This window comes from Ascaphus truei, chromosome 17 (genome assembly GCF_040206685.1).
Source record: "Ascaphus truei isolate aAscTru1 chromosome 17, aAscTru1.hap1, whole genome shotgun sequence".
In the NCBI taxonomy this organism is placed as follows: Eukaryota; Metazoa; Chordata; class Amphibia; order Anura; family Ascaphidae; genus Ascaphus; species Ascaphus truei.
This window is the reverse complement of record NC_134499.1, coordinates 1,974,352-1,991,647: the sequence shown is the minus strand read 5'-3', so window position 1 is coordinate 1,991,647 and position 17,296 is coordinate 1,974,352. Positions and strand designations below refer to the sequence as shown.

General features: G+C 53.6%; 1 protein-coding gene across 1 annotated transcript in view; it reads right to left on the bottom strand.

Annotated features, from left to right (window-relative positions):
- TOM1 (target of myb1 membrane trafficking protein) overlaps nucleotides 1-17,296 on the bottom strand; it is a 117,482-nt gene that overhangs the window by 61,473 nt on the left and 38,713 nt on the right. Inside the window, exon 4 of the mRNA XM_075573706.1 lies at nucleotides 1,526-1,675. Within this exon, the coding sequence (XP_075429821.1) occupies nucleotides 1,526-1,675 (150 nt within the window). The remainder of the gene's footprint in view (nucleotides 1-1,525; nucleotides 1,676-17,296) is intronic.

The window sequence follows — 17,296 nt, the reverse complement described above, 5'->3', positions numbered from 1 at the left end:
CATACAGCTGCATATCCAGGAATATGTGGTATATACAGTATGATTCAATGTAGGAAAAGTGACTAAGGAGGTTACATTGGTGAAACCAGACCAAAACTTTAAACTAGAATGAACCCACACAGACACGATAACACACCATGAAGGGTGATACTACACAGACACACAATAGCACACCATGAAGGAGGTATTAGATTGTAAGCTCTTCGGAGCAGGGACTCCTCTTCCGAAATGTAACTTTTATGTCTGAAGCACTTATTCCCATGACCTATAATTTGTATTATTTGTTATTGATATGATTGTCACATGTATTACTGCTGTGAAGCGCTATGTACATTAATGACGCTATGTAAATAAAGACATACAATACATACATACATACAGAAGGGAGATACTACGCAGACACACAATAACACACCATGATGAAGGGTGATACTGCGCAGATACACAATTACACACCATGAAGAAGGGTGATACTGCGCAGATACACAATTACACACCATGAAGAAGGGTGATACTACGCAGACACAATGACACACCATAAGAAAGGGAGATACAGCTCTCCAGTGGGACACCCCGTCTCACAGGCTGATCACTCCATAAATTATCCAGCAAATAAAAACCCCACTTGCGAGCACAGTTACACGTCTCAGACAGGCCTGCAGCCCTGCCCTTCCCCATTATCTCTTAACAGGCAATGCTTCCACTTCCAGATCCCAAAAGGAAGATTTAAACGCCTCCAGAACGGAAACCATTTAAACTCCGAATGATAATACTCTGATCTCCAAAAAACAGAACCTCAGACTGATCTGGGGTTTCTTACACAGTCTAGAGTTTTTTTTGTAATGTTACTCCCATCTTCTGTTAATGTTACATCTTTAAGCCCCCGTGCCCCCTGCAGCCCCCTTCACACTGTTGGTGGATGGTCCTACATGCTCTCCCCATCCCTTTCATCCATGTATTGTCCTGTCTGTTAATTTACAATCCCCTCTGCCAGTCCTGCTCTACCTCTTCTGCCTTAGATTGTTATCTTGGTTTCTACATCCGGGTTAAACTCATTACCAGTATAACCAGCATAACCAGCCTCACACGGATGAGAACCAATAGGTGGAAAGAGCTGTCTGTGAGTAGGTTACTGGCTCTGCACTTCTTTACCCAGGCTATGCTGAAAGCTGTGTTATACGGCAGGCACAAGCTTATAGGGATTCGTGTTAAAATAGACATGAAGTTAAAGGTGACACTGTGTGTGCTCATTTGCATGTCATTGCCCAGAATCCCTGGCTGCAGCAGAACCACGGTATGCCAAGAGATAATGGGGAAGGGCAGGGCTGCAGACATGGGAGACGTGTGACTGTGCTCACACGTGTGATTTTTATTTGCTGTCACACCCCTGGGATCTCCTGTAATTCAGTATCGCTGACCTGAGGAACAGAGAGAGAACTCTCGGAAACTTGTTCTACAATATCTATTGTTACTCCCAATAACACGGGTATCACCTAATACTGAAGTACTCAGGTACTGTACTTACCTGGATCAGATAAAGGACTTTATCGTGCACAATGGCAGGGGGGTTGTTTTTGGGAAGGATGGTCCGCACCAGCACCCCTTCCACGAAGTCCTGGCTTGCGACCAGCGCGTGGAATCGGTGGCCGCAGTTCTTGACGCAGGTCTCCAGGGCCTGAAGAGGCAATCGGCAGGTTAACAGGGTGACCAGGGTATACGGTGTGTTAACTGGGGGTGGAGTCCGTTCAAATCCCGGTGCCGGCTCCTCGGGTAAGTCACCTTCTGTCCCCCTGTGCCCCAGGCACCAAACTTAGATAGTAAGCTCTTTGGGGCAGGGACTCACTGGGCCGGCCAAATTCTATGTGCAGCGCAGTGTACATGGTCAGAAAAGTGATTGTTATTAAGGTTCGCAGCGTTTGCCCCTGGGCAGCTCTTTGCGCTGAAAGTGTAGTAGATGCATTGAGCAGCCTGCCAGCTTAGAGCAACAATCCTGTATTCTCTTTTTAATGTTATTATTATTTCTGTAGCTATTGGATTGAAGCAGGGGCTCCCCAAAGCTGAACCGCCTTCATTTCTGCTCCGTGTACCCCCTGCTCCCCGATATACTTACCTCCATACGGGGTGTCGGTAGCAGCTCCGGCTGAGCTACGCGAGAGCTATCGAAATGGCAAATTAATGTTTAATTAAATGTTAATTAAATTAAATTGGCCCGCGTCACAGGGACATTTAAACCTGGGGAGCTGCTACCGGCGACCCCTACTGAGGTAAGTATCTCGGGGAGCAGTGGGGCCCGGAGCTGAAATGAATGGGGTTCAGCTCCCTCAGAGACCCCCTGGTACAAAACCTATTTGAAAAAAACAACCCATGTTTTGCTCCTTTGAGGTGCGAGTAATATAGGAATTAAAAAGTTATTGGGATATAAACAAATCAAACAATAGGGCCTCGGTACCTCTGCTCGTTCCCATCACACTTACAGCCTCGGTACCTCTGCTCGTTCCCATTACACCTACAGCCCTGGTACCTCTGCTCGTTCCCATCACACTTAAAGCCCTGGTACCTCTGCTCGTTACCATCACACTTACAGCCCCGGTACCTCTGCTCGTTCCCATTACACCTACAGCCCTGGTACCTCTGCTCGTTCCCATCACACTTAAAGCCCTGGTACCTCTGCTCGTTACCATCACACTTACAGCCCCGGTACCTCTGCTCGTTCCCATCACACTTACAGCCTCGGTACCTCTGCTCGTTACCATCACACTTACAGCCCTGTTACCTCTGCTCGTTACCATCACACTTACAGCCCCGGTACCTCTGCTCGTTCCCATCACACTTACAGCCTCGGTACCTCTGCTCGTTCCCATCACACTTACAGCCTCGGTACCTCTGCTCGTTACCATCACACTTACAGCCCTGTTACCTCTGCTCGTTACCATCACACTTACAGCCCTGGTACCTCTGCTCGTTCCCATCACACTTACAGCCCTGGTACCTCTGCTCGTTCCCATCACACTTACAGCCCTGGTACCTCTGCTCGTTCCCATCACACTTACAGCCCTGGTACCTTTGCTCGTTCCCATCACACTTACAGCCCCGGTACCTCTGCTCGTTCCCATCACACTTACAGCCCTGGTACCTCTGCTCGTTCCCATCACACTTACAGCCCTGGTACCTCTGCTCGTTCCCATCACACCTACAGCCCTGGTACCTCTGCTCGTTCCCATCACACTTACAGCCCTGGTACCTCTGCTCGTTACCATCACACTTACAGCCCTGGTACCTCTGCTCGTTCCCATCACACTTACAGCCCTGGTACCTCTGCTCGTTCCCATCACACTTACAGCCCTGGTACCTCTGCTCGTTACCATCACACTTACAGCCCTGGTACCTCTGCTCGTTCCCATCACACTTACAGCCCTGGTACCTCTGCTCGTTCCCATCACACTTACAGCCCTGGTACCTCTGCTCGTTCCCATCACACTTACAGCCCTGGTACCTCTGCTCGTTCCCATCACACTTACAGCCCTGGTACCTCTGCTCGTTACCATCACACTTACAGCCCTGGTACCTCTGCTCGTTACCATCACACTTACAGCCCCGGTACCTCTGCTCGTTCCCATCACACTTACAGCCCCGGTACCTCTGCTCGTTCCCATCACACTTACAGCCCTGGTACCTCTGCTCGTTACCATCACACTTACAGCCCTGGTACCTCTGCTCGTTCCCATCACACTTACAGCCCTGGTACCTCTGCTCGTTCCCATCACACTTACAGCCCTGTTACCTCTGCTCGTTACCATCACACTTACAGCCCCGGTACCTCTGCTCGTTCCCATCACACTTACAGCCTCTGTACCTCTGCTCGTTCCCATCACACTCACAGCCTCGGTACCTCTGCTCGTTACCATCACACTTACAGCCCTGTTACCTCTGCTCGTTACCATCACACTTACAGCCCTGGTACCTCTGCTCGTTACCATCACACTTACAGCCCTGGTACCTCTGCTCGTTCCCATCACACTTACAGCCCTGGTACCTCTGCTCGTTACCATCACACTTACAGCCCTGATACCTCTGCTCGTTACCATCACACTTACAGCCCTGGTACCTCTGCTCATTCCCATCACACTTACAGTCCTGGTACCTCTGCTCGTTCCCATCACACTTACAGCCCTGGTACCTCTGCTCGTTCCCATCACACTTACAGCCCTGGTACCTCTGCTCGTTCCCATCACACTTACAGCCCTGTTACCTCTGCTCGTTACCATCACACTTACAGCCCCGGTACCTCTGCTCGTTCCCATCACACTTACAGCCTCGGTACCTCTGCTCGTTCCCATCACACTCACAGCCTCGGTACCTCTGCTCGTTACCATCACACTTACAGCCCTGTTACCTCTGCTCGTTACCATCACACTTACAGCCCTGGTACCTCTGCTCGTTCCCATCACACTTACAGCCCTGGTACCTCTGCTCGTTCCCATCACACTTACAGCCCTGGTACCTCTGCTCGTTCCCATCACACTTACAGCCCTGGTACGTCTGCTCGTTCCCATCACACTTACAGCCCCGGTACCTCTGCTCGTTCCCATCACACTTACAGCCCTGGTACCTCTGCTCGTTCCCATCACACTTACAGCCCTGGTACCTCTGCTCGTTCCCATCACACCTACAGCCCTGGTACCTCTGCTCGTTCCCATCACACTTACAGCCCTGGTACCTCTGCTCGTTACCATCACACTTACAGCCCTGGTACCTCTGCTCGTTCCCATCACACTTACAGCCCTGGTACCTCTGCTCGTTCCCATCACACTTACAGCCCTGGTACCTCTGCTCGTTACCATCACACTTACAGCCCTGGTACCTCTGCTCGTTCCCATCACACTTACAGCCCTGGTACCTCTGCTCGTTCCCATCACACTTACAGCCCTGGTACCTCTGCTCGTTCCCATCACACTTACAGCCCTGGTACCTCTGCTCGTTACCATCACACTTACAGCCCCGGTACCTCTGCTCGTTCCCATCACACTTACAGCCCTGGTACCTCTGCTCGTTCCCATCACACTTACAGCCCTGGTACCTCTGCTCGTTCCCATCACACTTACAGCCCCGGTACCTCTGCTCGTTCCCATCACACTTACAGCCCCGGTACCTCTGCTCGTTCCTATCACACTTACAGCCCTGGTACCTCTGCTCGTTACCATCACACTTACAGCCCTGGTACCTCTGCTCGTTACCATCACACAGCCCTGGTACCTCTGCTCGTTACCATCACACTTACAGCCCTGGTACCTCTGCTCGTTACCATCACAATTACAGCCCTGGTACCTCTGCTCGTTACCATCACACTTACAGCCCTGGTACCTCTGCTCGTTACCATCACACTTACAGCCCCGGTACCTCTGCTCGTTACCATCACACTTACAGCCTTGGTACCTCTGCTCGTTCCCATCACACTTACAGCCCTGGTACCTCTGCTCGTTCTCATGACACTTACAGCCCTGGTACCTCTGCTCGTTCTCATGACACTTACAGCCCTGGTACCTCTGCTCGTTACCATCACACTTACAGCCCTGGTACCTCTGCTCGTTACCATCACACTTACAGCCCTGGTACCTCTGCTCGTTACCATCACACTTACAGCCCTGGTACCTCTGCTCGTTCCCATCACACTTACAGCCCTGGTACCTCTGCTCGTTACCATCACACTTACAGCCCTGGTACCTCTGCTCGTTACCATCACACTTACAGCCCCGGTACCTCTGCTCGTTCCCATCACACTTACAGCCCCGGTACCTCTGCTCGTTACCATCACACTTACAGCCCTGGTACCTCTGCTCGTTCCCATCACACTTACAGCCCTGGTACCTCTGCTCGTTACCATCACACTTACAGCCCTGGTACCTCTGCTCGTTCCCATCACACTTACAGCCCCGGTACCTCTGCTCGTTCCCATCACACTTACAGCCCTGGTACCTCTGCTCGTTACCATCACACTTACAGCCCTGGTACCTCTGCTCGTTACCATCACACTTACAGCCCTGGTACCTCTGCTCGTTACCATCACACTTACAGCCCTGGTACCTCTGCTCGTTACCATCACAATTACAGCCCTGGTACCTCTGCTCGTTACCATCACACTTACAGCCCTGGTACCTCTGCTCGTTACCATCACACTTACAGCCCCGGTACCTCTGCTCGTTCCCATCACACTTACAGTCCTGGTACCTCTGCTCGTTACCATCACACTTACAGCCCTGGTACCTCTGCTCGTTCCCATCACACTTACAGCCCTGGTACCTCTGCTCGTTCTCATGACACTTACAGCCCTGGTACCTCAGCTCGTTACCATCACACTTACAGCCCTGGTACCTCTGCTCGTTACCATCACACTTACAGCCCTGGTACCTCTGCTCGTTACCATCACACTTACAGCCCTGGTACCTCTGCTCGTTACCATCACACTTACAGCCCTGGTACCTCTGCTCGTTACCATCACACTTACAGCCCTGGTACCTCTGCTCGTTACCATCACACTTACAGCCCCGGTACCTCTGCTCGTTCCCATCACACTTACAGCCCTGGTACCTCTGCTCGTTCCCATCACACTTACAGCCCCGGTACCTCTGCTCGTTCCCATCACACTTACAGCCCTGGTACCTCTGCTCGTTCCCATCACACTTACAGCCCTGGTACCTCTGCTCGTTCCCATCACACTTACAGCCCTGGTACCTCTGCTCGTTCCCATCACAATTACAGCCCTGGTACCTCTGCTCGTTACCATCACACTTACAGCCCTGGTACCTCTGCTCGTTACCATCACACTTACAGCCCCGGTACCTCTGCTCGTTCCCATCACACTTACAGTCCTGGTACCTCTGCTCGTTACCATCACACTTACAGCCCCGGTACCTCTGCTCGTTCCCATCACACTTACAGCCCTGGTACCTCTGCTCGTTCCCATCACACTTACAGCCACGGTACTTCTGCTCGTTCCCATCACACTTACAGCCCCGGTACCTCTGCTCGTTACCATCACACTTACAGCCCTGGAACCTCTGCTCGTTACCATCACACTTACAGCCCCGGTACCTCTGCTCGTTACCATCACACTTACAGCCCTGGTACCTCTGCTCGTTACCATCACACTTACAGCCCCGGTACCTCTGCTCGTTACCATCACACTTACAGCCCCGGTACCTCTGCTCGTTCCCATCACACTTACAGTCCTGGTACCTCTGCTCGTTACCATCACACTTACAGCCCTGGTACCTCTGCTCGTTCCCATCACACTTACAGCCCTGGTACCTCTGCTCGTTCCCATCACACTTACAGCCCTGGTACCTCTGCTCGTTACCATCACACTTACAGCCCTGGTACCTCTGCTCGTTCCCATCACACTTACAGCCCTGGTACCTCTGCTCGTTCCCATCACACTTACAGCCCTGGTACCTCTGCTCGTTCCCATCACACTTACAGCCCTGGTACCTCTGCTCGTTCCCATCACACTTACAGCCCTGGTACCTCTGCTCGTTACCATCACACTTACAGCCCCGGTACCTCTGCTCGTTCCCATCACACTTACAGCCCTGGTACCTCTGCTCGTTCCCATCACACTTACAGCCCTGGTACCTCTGCTCGTTCCCATCACACTTACAGCCCCGGTACCTCAGCTCGTTACCATCACACTTACAGCCCCGGTACCTCTGCTCGTTACCATCACACTTACAGCCCCGGTACCTCTGCTCGTTACCATCACACTTACAGCCCCGGTACCTCTGCTCGTTACCATCACACTTACAGCCCCGGTACCTCTGCTCGTTCCCATCACACTTACAGCCCCGGTACCTCTGCTCGTTACCATCACACTTACAGCCCCGGTACCTCTGCTCGTTCCCATCACACTTACAGTCCTGGTACCTCTGCTCGTTACCATCACACTTACAGCCCTGGTACCTCTGCTCGTTCCCATCACACTTACAGCCCTGGTACCTCTGCTCGTTCTCATGACACTTACAGCCCTGGTACCTCAGCTCGTTACCATCACACTTACAGCCCTGGTACCTCTGCTCGTTACCATCACACTTACAGCCCTGGTACCTCTGCTCGTTACCATCACACTTACAGCCCTGGTACCTCTGCTCGTTACCATCACACTTACAGCCCTGGTACCTCTGCTCGTTACCATCACACTTACAGCCCTGGTACCTCTGCTCGTTACCATCACACTTACAGCCCCGGTACCTCTGCTCGTTCCCATCACACTTACAGCCCTGGTACCTCTGCTCGTTCCCATCACACTTACAGCCCCGGTACCTCTGCTCGTTCCCATCACACTTACAGCCCTGGTACCTCTGCTCGTTCCCATCACACTTACAGCCCTGGTACCTCTGCTCGTTCCCATCACACTTACAGCCCTGGTACCTCTGCTCGTTCCCATCACAATTACAGCCCTGGTACCTCTGCTCGTTACCATCACACTTACAGCCCTGGTACCTCTGCTCGTTACCATCACACTTACAGCCCCGGTACCTCTGCTCGTTCCCATCACACTTACAGCCCTGGTACCTCTGCTCGTTCCCATCACACTTACAGCCACGGTACTTCTGCTCGTTCCCATCACACTTACAGCCCCGGTACCTCTGCTCGTTACCATCACACTTACAGCCCTGGAACCTCTGCTCGTTACCATCACACTTACAGCCCCGGTACCTCTGCTCGTTACCATCACACTTACAGCCCTGGTACCTCTGCTCGTTACCATCACACTTACAGCCCCGGTACCTCTGCTCGTTACCATCACATTTACAGCCCCGGTACCTCTGCTCGTTCCCATCACACTTACAGTCCTGGTACCTCTGCTCGTTACCATCACACTTACAGCCCTGGTACCTCTGCTCGTTCCCATCACACTTACAGCCCTGGTACCTCTGCTCGTTCCCATCACACTTACAGCCCTGGTACCTCTGCTCGTTACCATCACACTTACAGCCCTGGTACCTCTCCTCGTTCCCATCACACTTACAGCCCTGGTACCTCTGCTCGTTCCCATCACACTTACAGCCCTGGTACCTCTGCTCGTTCCCATCACACTTACAGCCCTGGTACCTCTGCTCGTTCCCATCACACTTACAGCCCTGGTACCTCTGCTCGTTACCATCACACTTACAGCCCCGGTACCTCTGCTCGTTCCCATCACACTTACAGCCCCGGTACCTCTGCTCGTTCCCATCACACTTACAGCCCTGGTACCTCTGCTCGTTCCCATCACACTTACAGCCCCGGTACCTCAGCTCGTTACCATCACACTTACAGCCCCGGTACCTCTGCTCGTTACCATCACACTTACAGCCCCGGTACCTCTGCTCGTTACCATCACACTTACAGCCCCGGTACCTCTGCTCGTTCCCATCACACTTACAGCCCTGGTACCTCTGCTCGTTACCATCACACTTACAGCCCCGGTACCTCTGCTCGTTACCATCACACTTACAGCCCTGGTACCTCTGCTCGTTACCATCACACTTACAGCCCCGGTACCTCTGCTCGTTACCATCACACTTACAGCCCCGGTACCTCTGCTCGTTACCATCACACTTACAGCCCCGGTACCTCTGCTCGTTACCATCACACTTACAGCCCCGGTACCTCTGCTCGTTACCATCACACTTACAGCCCCGGTACCTCTGCTCGTTACCATCACACTTACAGCCTCGGTACCTCTGCTCGTTCCCATCACACTTACAGCCCCGGTACCTCTGCTCGTTCCCATCACACTTACAGCCCCGGTACCTCTGCTCGTTCCCATCACACTTACAGCCCTGGTACCTCTGCTCGTTCCCATCACACTTACAGCCCCGGTACCTCTGCTCGTTCCCATCACACTTACAGCCCTGGTACCTCTGCTCGTTCCCATCACACTTACAGCCCTGGTACCTCTGCTCGTTACCATCACACTTACAGCCCCGGTACCTCTGCTCGTTACCATCACACTTACAGCCCCGGTACCTCTGCTCGTTACCATCACACTTACAGCCCCGGTACCTCTGCTCGTTACCATCACACTTACAGCCCCGGTACCTCTGCTCGTTACCATCACACTTACAGCCCCGGTACCTCTGCTCGTTCCCATCACACTTACAGCCCCGGTACCTCTGCTCGTTCCCATCACACTTACAGCCCCGGTACCTCTGCTCGTTCCCATCACACTTACAGCCCTGGTACCTCTGCTCGTTCCCATCACACTTACAGCCCTGGTACCTCTGCTCGTTACCATCACACTTACAGCCCCGGTACCTCTGCTCGTTCCCATCACGCTTACAGCCCTGGTACCTCTGCTCGTTACCATCACACTTACAGCCCTGGAACCTCTGCTCGTTCCCATCCCACTTACAGCCCTGGTACCTCTGCTCGTTCCCATCACACTTACAGCCCTGGTACCTCTGCTCGTTACCGTCACACTTACAGCCCCGGTACCTCTGCTCGTTCCAATCACACTTACAGCCCTGGTACCTCTGCTCGTTCCCATCACACTTACAGCCCCGGTACCTCTGCTCGTTCCCATCACACTTACAGCCCTGGTACCTCTGCTCGTTACCATCACACTTACAGCCCTGGAACCTCTGCTCGTTACCATCACACTTACAGCCCTGGTACCTCTGCTCGTTACCATCACACTTACAGCCCCGGTACCTCTGCTCGTTACTATCACACTTACAGCCCCGGTACCTCTGCTCGTTCCCATCACACTTACAGTCCTGGTACCTCTGCTCGTTACCATCACACTTACAGCCCTGGTACCTCTGCTCGTTCCCATCACATTTACAGCCCTGGTACCTCTGCTCGTTACCATCACACTTACAGCCCTGGTACCTCTGCTCGTTACCATCACACTTACAGCCCTGGTACCTCTGCTCGTTCCCATCACACTTACAGCCCTGGTACCTCTGCTCGTTACCATCACACTTACAGCCCTGGTACCTCTGCTCGTTACCATCACACTTACAGCCCTGGTACCTCTGCTCGTTACCATCACACTTACAGCCCTGGTACCTCTGCTCGTTACCATCACACTTACAGCCCTGGTACCTCTGCTCGTTCCCATCACACTTACAGTCCTGGTACCTCTGCTCGTTCCCATCACACTTACAGCCCTGGTACCTCTGCTCGTTACCATCACACTTACAGCCCTGGTACCTCTGCTCGTTCCCATCACACCTACAGTCCTGGTACCTCTGCTCGTTCTCATCACACTTACAGCCCCGGTACCTCTGCTCGTTACCATCACACTTACAGCCCCGGTACCTCTGCTCGTTCCCATCACACTTACAGCCCTGGTACCTCTGCTCGTTACCATCACACTTACAGCCCTGGTACCTCTGCTCGTTCCCATCACACTTACAGCCCTGGTACCTCTGCTCGTTCCCATCACACTTACAGCCCTGGTACCTCTGCTCGTTACCATCACACTTACAGCCCTGGTACCTCTGCTCGTTACCATCACACTTACAGCCCTGGTACCTCTGCTCGTTCCCATCACACTTACAGCCCTGGTACCTCTGCTCGTTACCATCACGCTTACAGCCCCGGTACCTCTGCTCGTTCCCATCACGCTTACAGCCCCGGTACCTCTGCTCGTTCCCATCACGCTTACAGTCCCGGTACCTCTGCTCGTTCCCATCACGCTTACAGCCCCGGTACCTCTGCTCGTTCCCATCACACTTACAGCCCTGGTACCTCTGCTCGTTCCCATCATGCTTACAGTCCTGGTACCTCTGCTCGTTCCCATCACGCTTACAGCCCCGGTACCTCTGCTCGTTACCATCACACTTACAGCCCCGGTACCTCTGCTCGTTCCCATCACACTTACAGTCCTGGTACCTCTGCTCGTTACCATCACACTTACAGCCCCGGTACCTCTGCTCGTTTCCATCACACTTACAGCCCCGGTACCTCTGCTCGTTCCCATCACACTTACAGCCCCGGTACCTCTGCTCGTTCCCATCACACTTACAGCCCTGGTACCTCTGCTCGTACTCATCACACTTACAGCCCTGGTACCTCTGCTCGTTCCCATCACACTTACAGCCCTGGTACCTCTGCTCGTTCCCATCACACTTACAGCCCTGGTACCTCTGCTCGTTCCCATCACACTTACAGCCCTGGTACCTCTGCTCGTTCCCATCACACTTACAGCCCTGGTACCTCTGCTCGTTACCATCACACTTACAGCCCTGGTACCTCTGCTCATTACCATCACACTTACAGCCCTGGTACCTCTGCTCGTTACCATCACACTTACAGCCCTGGTACCTCTGCTCGTTCCCATCACACTTACAGCCCTGGTACCTCTGCTCGTTCCCATCACACTTACAGCCCCGGTACCTCTGCTCGTTCCCATCACACTTACAGCCCTGGTACCTCTGCTCGTTACCATCACACTTACAGCCCTGGTACCTCTGCTCGTTACCATCACACTTACAGCCCTGGTACCTCTGCTCGTTACCATCACACTTACAGCCCTGGTACCTCTGTTCGTTACCATCACACTTACAGCCCTGGTACCTCTGCTCGTTACCATCACACTTACAGCCCTGGTACCTCTGCTCGTTACCATCACACTTACAGCCCCGGTACCTCTGCTCGTTCCCATCACAATTACAGCCCTGGTACCTCTGCTCGTTACCATCACACTTACAGCCCTGGTACCTCTGCTCGTTACCATCACACTTACAGCCCCGGTACCTCTGCTCGTTCCCATCACACTTACAGTCCTGGTACCTCTGCTCGTTACCATCACACTTACAGCCCTGGTACCTCTGCTCGTTCCCATCACACTTACAGCCCTGGTACCTCTGCTCGTTCCCATCACACTTACAGCCCTGGTACCTCTGCTCGTTCCCATCACACTTACAGCCCTGGTACCTCTGCTCGTTCCCATCACACTTACAGCCCTGGTACCTCTGCTCGTTCCCATCACACTTACAGCCCTGGTACCTCTGCTCGTTCCCATCACACTTACAGCCCTGGTACCTCTGCTCGTTTCCATCACACTTACAGCCCCGGTACCTCTGATCGTTCCCATCACACTTACAGCCCTGGTACCTCTGCTCGTTCCCATCACACTTAACCCTGGTACCTCTGCTCGTTCCCATCACACTTACAGCCCTGGTACCTCTGCTCGTTACCATCACACTTACAGCCCCGGTACCTCTGCTCGTTACCATCACACTTACAGCCCTGGTACCTCTGCTCGTTACCATCACACTTACAGCCCCGGTACCTCTGCTCGTTCCCATCACACTTACAGCCCTGGTACCTCTGCTCGTTACCATCACACTTACAGCCCCGGTACCTCTGCTCGTTACCATCACACTTACAGCCCCGGTACCTCTGCTCGTTACCATCACACTTACAGCCCCGGTACCTCTGCTCGTTACCATCACACTTACAGCCCCGGTACCTCTGCTCGTTACCATCACACTTACAGCCCCGGTACCTCTGCTCGTTCCCATCACACTTACAGCCCCGGTACCTCTGCTCGTTCCCATCACACTTACAGCCCTGGAACCTCTGCTCGTTCCCATCACACTTACAGCCCTGGTACCTCTGCTCGTTCCCATCACACTTACAGCCCTGGTACCTCTGCTCGTTCCCATCACACTTACAGCCCTGGTACCTCTGCTCGTTCCCATCACGCTTACAGCCCTGGTACCTCTGCTCGTTACCATCACACTTACAGCCCTGGAACCTCTGCTCGTTACCATCCCACTTACAGCCCTGGTACCTCTGCTCGTTCCCATCACACTTACAGCCCTGGTACCTCTGCTCGTTACCGTCACACTTACAGCCCCGGTACCTCTGCTCGTTCCAATCACACTTACAGCCCTGGTACCTCTGCTCGTTCCCATCACACTTACAGCCCCGGTACCTCTGCTCGTTCCCATCACACTTACAGCCCTGGTACCTCTGCTCGTTACCATCACACTTACAGCCCTGGAACCTCTGCTCGTTACCATCACACTTACAGCCCTGGTACCTCTGCTCGTTACCATCACACTTACAGCCCCGGTACCTCTGCTCGTTACTATCACACTTACAGCCCCGGTACCTCTGCTCGTTCCCATCACACTTACAGTCCTGGTACCTCTGCTCGTTACCATCACACTTACAGCCCTGGTACCTCTGCTCGTTCCCATCACATTTACAGCCCTGGTACCTCTGCTCGTTACCATCACACTTACAGCCCTGGTACCTCTGCTCGTTACCATCACACTTACAGCCCTGGTACCTCTGCTCGTTCCCATCACACTTACAGCCCTGGTACCTCTGCTCGTTCCCATCACACTTACAGCCCTGGTACCTCTGCTCGTTACCATCACACTTACAGCCCTGGTACCTCTGCTCGTTACCATCACACTTACAGCCCTGGTACCTCTGCTCGTTACCATCACACTTACAGCCCTGGTACCTCTGCTCGTTCCCATCACACTTACAGTCCTGGTACCTCTGCTCGTTCCCATCACACTTACAGCCCTGGTACCTCTGCTCGTTACCATCACACTTACAGCCCTGGTACCTCTGCTCGTTCCCATCACACCTACAGTCCTGGTACCTCTGCTCGTTCTCATCACACTTACAGCCCCGGTACCTCTGCTCGTTACCATCACACTTACAGCCCCGGTACCTCTGCTCGTTCCCATCACACTTACAGCCCTGGTACCTCTGCTCGTTACCATCACACTTACAGCCCTGGTACCTCTGCTCGTTCCCATCACACTTACAGCCCTGGTACCTCTGCTCGTTACCATCACACTTACAGCCCCGGTACCTCTGCTCGTTCCCATCACACTTACAGCCCTGGTACCTCTGCTCGTTACCATCACACTTACAGCCCTGGTACCTCTGCTCGTTACCATCACACTTACAGACCTGGTACCTCTGCTCGTTACCATCACACTTACAGCCCTGGTACCTCTGCTCGTTACCATCACACTTACAGCCCTGGTACCTCTGCTCGTTACCATCACACTTACAGCCCTGGTACCTCTGCTCGTTACCATCACACTTACAGCCCTGGTACCTCTGCTCGTTACCATCACACTTACAGCCCTGGTACCTCTGTTCGTTACCATCACACTTACAGCCCTGGTACCTCTGCTCGTTACCATCACGCTTACAGCCCCGGTACCTCTGCTCGTTCCCATCACGCTTACAGCCCCGGTACCTCTGCTCGTTCCCATCAAGCTTACAGTCCCGGTACCTCTGCTCGTTCCCATCACGCTTACAGCCCCGGTACCTCTGCTCGTTCCCATCACACTTACAGCCCTGGTACCTCTGCTCGTTCCCATCATGCTTACAGTCCTGGTACCTCTGCTCGTTCCCATCACGCTTACAGCCCCGGTACCTCTGCTCGTTACCATCACACTTACAGCCCCGGTACCTCTGCTCGTTCCCATCACACTTACAGTCCTGGTACCTCTGCTCGTTACCATCACACTTACAGCCCCGGTACCTCTGCTCGTTTCCATCACACTTACAGCCCCGGTACCTCTGCTCGTTCCCATCACACTTACAGCCCCGGTACCTCTGCTCGTTCCCATCACACTTACAGCCCTGGTACCTCTGCTCGTACTCATCACACTTACAGCCCTGGTACCTCTGCTCGTTCCCATCACACTTACAGCCCTGGTACCTCTGCTCGTTACCATCACACTTACAGCCCTGGTACCTCTGCTCGTTCCCATCACACTTACAGCCCTGGTACCTCTGCTCGTTCCCATCACACTTACAGCCCTGGTACCTCTGCTCGTTACCATCACACTTACAGCCCTGGTACCTCTGCTCATTACCATCACACTTACAGCCCTGGTACCTCTGCTCGTTACCATCACACTTACAGCCCTGGTACCTCTGCTCGTTCTCATCACACTTACAGCCCCGGTACCTCTGCTCGTTACCATCACACTTACAGCCCCGGTACCTCTGCTCGTTCCCATCACACTTACAGCCCTGGTACCTCTGCTCGTTCCCATCACACTTACAGCCCCGGTACCTCTGCTCGTTCCCATCACACTTACAGCCCCGGTACCTCTGCTCGTTACCATCACACTTACAGCCCCGGTACCTCTGCTCGTTCCCATCACACTTACAGCCCTGGTACCTCTGCTCGTTCCCATCACACTTACAGCCCTGGTACCTCTGCTCGTTCCCATCACACTTACAGCCCCGGTACCTCTGCTCGTTCCCATCACACTTACAGCCCCGGTACCTCTGCTCGTTCCCATCACACTTACAGCCTCGGTACCTCTGCTCGTTACCATCACACTTACAGCCCCGGTACCTCTGCTCGTTCCCATCACACTTACAGCCCTGGTACCTCTGCTCGTACTCATCACACTTACAGCCCTCGTACCTCTGCTCGTTCCCATCACACTTACAGCCCTGGTACCTCTGCTCGTTCCCATCACACTTACAGCCCTGGTACCTCTGCTCGTTCCCATCACACTTACAGCCCTGGTACCTCTGCTCGTTACCATCACACTTACAGCCCTGGTACCTCTGCTCATTACCATCACACTTACAGCCCTGGTACCTCTGCTCGTTACCATCACACTTACAGCCCTGGTACCTCTGCTCGTTCCCATCACACTTACAGCCCTGGTACCTCTGCTCGTTCCCATCACACTTACAGCCCCGGTACCTCTGCTCGTTCCCATCACACTTACAGCCCTGGTACCTCTGCTCGTTACCATCACACTTACAGCCCTGGTACCTCTGCTCGTTACCATCACACTTACAGCCCTGGTACCTCTGCTCGTTACCATCACACTTACAGCCCTGGTACCTCTGTTCGTTACCATCACACTTACAGCCCTGGTACCTCTGCTCGTTACCATCACGCTTACAGCCCCGGTACCTCTGCTCGTTCCCATCACGCTTACAGCCCCGGTACCTCTGCTCGTTCCCATCACGCTTACAGTCCCGGTACCTCTGCTCGTTCCCATCACGCTTACAGCCCCGGTACCTCTGCTCGTTCCCATCACACTTACAGCCCTGGTACCTCTGCTCGTTCCCATCATGCTTACAGTCCTGGTACCTCTGCTCGTTCCCATCACGCTTACAGCCCCGGTACCTCTGCTCGTTACCATCACACTTACAGCCCCGGTACCTCTGCTCGTTCCCATCACACTTACAGTCCTGGTACCTCTGCTCGTTACCATCACACTTACAGCCCCGGTACCTCTGCTCGTTTCCATCACACTTACAGCCCTGGTACCTCTGCTCGTTACCATCACAC